Source organism: Phyllostomus discolor, chromosome 8 (assembly GCF_004126475.2).
Source record: "Phyllostomus discolor isolate MPI-MPIP mPhyDis1 chromosome 8, mPhyDis1.pri.v3, whole genome shotgun sequence".
Classification (NCBI taxonomy): Eukaryota; Metazoa; Chordata; class Mammalia; order Chiroptera; family Phyllostomidae; genus Phyllostomus; species Phyllostomus discolor.
In genome coordinates this window covers 106,611,457-106,617,456 of record NC_040910.2, presented here as the reverse complement: position 1 = coordinate 106,617,456, position 6,000 = coordinate 106,611,457, and the positions used below count along the sequence as shown (strand labels likewise).

At 64.1% G+C, this 6,000-nt stretch overlaps 1 protein-coding gene across 5 annotated transcripts in view; it reads right to left on the bottom strand.

The window, feature by feature from the left end:
• ATP6V0A1 (ATPase H+ transporting V0 subunit a1) overlaps window positions 1–6,000 on the bottom strand; it is a 47,309-nt gene continuing 41,309 nt past the window's right edge. For all 5 annotated transcript variants that reach the window (XM_028519485.2, XM_028519486.2, XM_036033920.1 and 2 more), the window contains one exon: window positions 1–1,524. In XM_028519485.2, coding sequence (XP_028375286.1) covers window positions 1,431–1,524 — 94 coding nt within the window. In that variant the 3' untranslated portion in view covers window positions 1–1,430. The remainder of the gene's footprint in view (window positions 1,525–6,000) is intronic.

Sequence of the window (6,000 nt, the reverse complement as noted above, 5' to 3'; positions counted from 1 at the left end):
CTCAGGGTCAAACACACTTTATTCAGCACAGGAATGTCTGAACAGAGGGGCCTTGGGCCGGGTTCCTGACACACAACTCCGCTTCAAGCCCCACTGTAAACAGAACAAAGATCACCATGTAAACCACCTCGGGCAGGGCTCGGGGGAGGGGGCTCCGCACAAGCTCCGGGGCAGGTCACACTGGCCAGCACAGGGCGCCTGGGGCGGGCAGCTGCACCCAGGGCCAGCCCCGCCCCGGGGGGTTGAGCGAGCAGCTCAAAACAGCTCGCCCAGTAAAGTTGGGATGGGAAGAGGACAGGGCCTGAAAGGGACTGGGTCAATTTAGCTCCAAGACCCACAGCCGGTGTGGGGGTGGGCAGCGGAGCTGGCCCATTGGGGGTGCTCACCACCAGCTCACAGGCAGGGCCACGCAGCTTTCACAGCCTCCCGTCAGCAAACTGCAGGTGACAGTGGCCTTCCCAGCCTGGGACCTCACTCCCCCAACTTGGGCTCACGGTGGAAGTGGGCAAGGACACCGGTGGGCAGAGCGGGGCTGGCCTGCCAGAGAGCCGCCCCTGTGGACTAGTCCTTCACTCGAGACTCATGATTGGGGGGTGGGGAGCAGCCTTAGGGTCTGCGCCAGGAAGAGGGGGCCGTTTAAATCCTCTCCCCGGAGGGTGTGCTGTGGCAGGGCCCACCCAGGGCCCCGGGCAGCAGCTCCCCTGTACCTCGGTCTTGGGTCACTCCCAGCTGCGCTCTTAGGCAGGGTCCACATGGGGAAGGGAAGGAAGGGGATTCTGGGAGGAAGGAGGAGAGGGTGCGAGTATAGAGTGGAGGTTAGGAAGGTGGTGTGGGGTGCCCTGGGACCCTTGGGGGTGACGAGGGAAGCCGTGCACGATGGCACAGTGGGGCCCAGCTGGATTCCTGATTACCAAGTGCTCTGAAGACCGGAGGTGGGAGGCAGGGGACAGAAACACCATCCCCCGGGACCCGCGCCAGCACCCCCAGGGGCAGGGTGTTAAGGAGCACCCCCCCCCACAGCCAGAGCTAGAATGGCAGGAGCAGAAGCTCCCAGTCTGGGTGAGGGTGGGGAAGGCCCTCCCCCTCGCTGGGCTGCGAGCGCCTGTGTCAATGCACCACCAGGGGGCAGAGAGGAGCTGCCTTTGGCCGGGTGAGGGGTGGGGGCGGGGGCAAGGCTGGTGGTGCCCGGAGGTGTGACGGCCAGCTTCTCTAGAAAACCACTACACTTCCACACACCAAGCTGAGGTGGCAGGCAACCCGAGGGGGGGGGCCGGGTCTATCTAGATGACTGTCAGGTGGCTGGGGGTGGGTGGCAAGGATGACACGAATGCCCCAAAGTCCAGGGATCACAACCAACACGCAAGAGGGGCACAGCTAATCACCACGGAGGGAGTGGGGGAGGGCGGCAGGCGCACGGCCCCACGAGGGGCTCACTCGTCAGACTTCCCCTCCCGAATGTGCTCGAAGGAGAAGGGCAGGAACTTGAATCCAGTCCCGCTGTAGAACTTATTCTGGAACTCGACCCTGGGGAGAGGGAAGAGGGAAGTCATCATCCCACAGAAACCTTCTGGGACTTCACCGTTCAGGCCAGCAAGATGCCAGACCCCACACTCCTGGAGGCCCCGCTTTCCTGGATGAGCTCGGGACGCAGCCCCGCCCCCGTGGCCGCCTCTGCCAGCCCGCCAGGCCCAGACCTGCGACTCCTCACACAGCCCTGCTTCTGACACCCAGGGCCTGTGCCCAGCTCCAGCGGCGCCTGCTCTGCCCTGCTGAGCAGAGAGCCACGTGCAGAGCTCGGCTGGCGCGAGTTTCTACCGGCCAAGAAGAACCTCCCGGGTCAGCGGCCTGGCAGGGCTCAGGGCAGACCCCCCCCACCCCCCGCCCCGCGGGAAGCCCCTCGGGCGGCTGTGAGCTCAGCTCCAGGAACCCCTCCAGCCCCACTGTTCCCCTGCTGTTTGTCTCCTTGTGGGGAGGAAGGAGAAGGGAGGTTCCTGAGGGAACGCTGGAGGCTTTCGCTGTCGGGGAGGAAATTCCCAGGAAAGGGGGTGAGTCAGGAGGGGAAGTGTCCTCAGAGCCGTGGAGCAAAAATATGCCCCAACTGCAAAAACATCTGAGAAAGAATTCTCCTCTTGGGGACTGAGAGGAAAAACAGAGCTTCTACTCCCTTCCCGGGCAGCCCAGCGTCCAGGCCTGCCCGCCCCCCTGGGGCCCGCTCCAGGCTCCAGCGCGAGCGGCAGGAAGGAGGGCCCGCTCGCGAGAGCGCAGCCAGCAGGCCTGCTCGGCCGCGCTCCCCCTGCGAACTCGCCCTGGACGGCTGCCCAGCGACCAAATCAGCGCCAAATAAGGGCAGAAAAATGCGTGATTCAGAGGATGGAAAAGCCAAGGAGAGCTGCCCTGAGGAATAGTTTCCACTCGGGGCTGTGTGACCCTGGGGGCGGCAGGATCCCTGCGAGAGCAGGCGGGGCTGCGGCAGGAGGCTGCGGGCCAGTGGCTGCAAACCGCGCGACACCCCTTCCCCCGAAGGGGGAGGTGGGAGTTACCGAAAAGTACAGGGAGGGGCCTGGGGCCGGCACCCCCGTTTGTGGGCGGCAGGACTGTGTGGGTGGCACTGAAGGGTCCACAGAGGCCCCTTTGGCCTTAGGTGCTGGCTGAGGACACTGCAGAGCTGCCCGCTGTGCCCCGGGGAGAAGAGGTGGCCAGTTTTCCGTGGGGCCAGAGGAACAGGCGGCCTTCTCCCCTAGTCCACAGTCCAGGGGCTGGGCCAAGGTCCCCCAGCCTCCCAGACTCTGGGGAATTCCCATTAGTTGCCCGGCCGCACCCCTAGGGAAAACGGGGTCCAGCAGGAGGGGGGGTTTCAAACTACAGTCAGTCACAGGATTCCAGGAGAGAGCAATTCCAAACCAGGGTCTGGATTCGCACCCACGCCCCAGCCGTCCTCAGAAGCCCTGCCAGTTGCAGCCACGGGACCACCTCTGGGGCAGGCGGTGGGGAGCGGGCAGGGGCCCGCTTCCGGCCCCCTGCAGTTAGGTCTGAGTTCTTCCCCACGGGTAGGCTGGATCTGCGCGTGGAAAGGGATTCCTGAGCAACTGGAAATACGTGGACTGGTCCCACTTTCACTCAACAGTGTGCAGCCAGATGGCGGGCGAGTCACCCACGAGGAGTCGGAATTCTGACCGGCTGGCTGGTCGATCTCACAAACTAGGCGAATGCAGAAGCAGCTTCGGGGGTTTTCAGATGCCTGTGGGGTCACCACCCTTCTCTCGCCGTCCCTCTGCGTGACCCAGGGTGGCCACCAGCGGGGACTCTGGCCCAGGCTGACCTCACCTCGCCCCTCGGCCGTGCTCACCCAGCCTCCTGGCACGAAGCTGGGGAGCGATTTCCCTGCAGGTCTCCCCACCTCCTCGCCCTTCAATCCAGGGAAACGTGTGCTTCCTGACAAAGTACGAACACGACGTTCCCTGTGGGCGGGCGCGGCGGGGCCCGCTGGCCACCCGCCCCCCCCCAAGTTTTTCCTTCCTTTGGGCCCTGCTCGGCGGAGCCTCCAGGCCACGCCCAGCTCCAGGCCACTGAAACGCACCTCAGAGCCCCACAGTTGTGAGGACAGCCCCAGGCGGTCAGATGAGGTGCTCTGTCACCCCTTCCAGCTGCAGCAGCTGGCAGAGGCCACCCAGTGGCCCAGAGCATGACTGGGAGCCACCGCGAGGCGGCCCCTGCTGTGTAAGAGGAAACCTTGTTTCCTTGAGGGGGTGCAGGGGAAGGCGTTCCGGGCCCTCTTCCCTTTCCTGGCAGGGGTGTGACTGGGGGGACTCTAGTCCCAGCTGCTTCTCTGGTCCTTTCTGTCTGTCACTCTCTGAGCAGCACAGGGCGGGACACACGCCTGTCTGACAGCCCCAGTGTCCGACTAATGACGTCTGGTTGGGGGACCCCATTTCAGGCATTCTCACTTCTCTGGGGGCAGCCGTGTGCTCGCCGGTGCCTCGGCATCCGAGGTGGCACCACTGCGTCCCTCACGACACACGGGGCCTGGTTCTGCCCCGTCGGCCATCGACCGCCCTGAGTGGGCAGGTGGGCACACGTCCACACATGTGGACTCCGCCAGATGAGGAGGCAGGCCATGGGGCCACAGTCTCTCTGCTGAAATCAGCTTGGCGCCCACAGTTATCGAGACAGGCCAGTAAGCCAGGACACATGGAAGGGGGGAACCGAAGCAGACAGCGAACAAACTGGCGGGGCAATTTACAGCCAGATACAAAAAGTCACCTCCCTAGAGATGACAGCTAGGTCTCAGCTGTGTTTCAGCTCCAGGCCCAGAAAAGCAGCAAACCCAGGTGGGCGGTGCCAGAGCTAACTACAAAGACTAAAGACCCCCTGCCCTGTCTCGGGCCAATCAGGGGAGACCATGAGCCTGAAAGGGCGCACCTGGAGGACTGAGGCATGTCCCACTGAAACCCTCCCCTGAGATTCCAACCTGCAAGAGGGAGGTAAAAGCCTCAAGACAAAGGACCCAGGGCGCACACACTCTCCCTTGCTTTCCTCTTCTTCCCCCACAGGCACGTCTCCTGGACCCGAAGGGACTTGCATCCAGGACAGCAATGCAGCAGCAGCAGCTTGTCCCCAGCTGACCCCCCCCAACCTGTCCCCAAGGCTTCTCTGCCTTCCCAGTGAGCCGAGGCAGCCGCGCCTACGCTCTCCTGTTGCTTCTTCCGCGCTCAGCCCTCCCTTGCGCCACTGTCCCCAGCTTCAACAAACACGTCCTCAGAGCCACCTGGACTGGAGTTGTAAAGTCTTCCCAGCACGAAGTCGAGAACCCACACACCATGGGCCGGCCCTGGGCAGAGCTGCGCTGCGCCAGGCCCCTGGGCTGGCAACATTGTAGCTACTGATCACATCCCTGCTGCTGCCTGTGCTCGGGAAGAAAACACAGCTGCTCAGGGAGGCAGGAGAGCTGCCCCCAGCTGAACGTGGTTGGTGGGAGAACAGAGCAGGACGGCTCACAGGGCGACAGAACTAGCAGGCTGGCGCGCTGACCTGCTCACTGCTGTTTTCAAAGGTCACCGACCTCCTCCTGACCCTGCATGGGTCTCAGACTAGTGGTTTATACTGGTTATCAAGTCACAGGTTCAAGTCACAGGTTCTTCTTCGTGTCCCCACGGAAGAGACCCAGGGGCAGCCTTTGCGTCAGAACCAGGAAACCCCAGCTGGACACCAGGGGTCAGGTGACAGGTACAAAGGCGTCCAGGCTGGACAGCAGGACAAACGGCAACCACGTCCCCGCAGCCATTTTCGGCAGGACCCGCCGCTCCCAGGCCTCACAAGATGGCCACAGCCCCGAGTGCGTCCCGGGACCGAGCGGCCCGGCCGTCCCCGGGGCGCCTCCGCGTCTGGCCAGGAGGGGGCGCACGAGCACCAGCCTGGTTCTCTTCCTTTCCGTGCAGGGGACGGGCTGAGCCCCAAACGGGATGCCTCCCTCCCTCGCTCCCGCCGCCTCAGCCGCCGCCGCCGGGGTCTCCCCTCTCTCTACACGGACTAAACACAGTTTCTCTACCAGTCACCACGGCCAGGAGCCCTCTGCACAGGGCACCAGAGACTCAGAACCTGTATAACGGGGCAGCCGTGACCTGTGCCTGACCCGCAGCTTGCACTGTGCCAGGGCGAGCAGAGTCGCCTGGTGTGCACAGCACGTCCTGTTCCACCGCGGCGACCCTGTTGGCTGCGACGAGGCTGCCTCTCTCATCACACGAGAGAGCGCGGGCGGCTCATGCTCAGCGAGCCTCCGGGCCGAGCTTTTTCCTGGGCAGCGTGGGCAGAGCCGGGCTTTACAGCCAGGCAGGCCTGGTCCAGAAGCCAGCTCTCCTGTCACATGCCACTTCCTCGGGCTCATTTACGAGGAGGGAAGACCGCGGGTGAGCCTGCGGAAGAGGGGACCCTTCCGGCAACAGAACATGACCTCGCCCACGCCCAGGCTCCCTGCCCCACACGGTGGTGGTGGGGCTGCTCCCT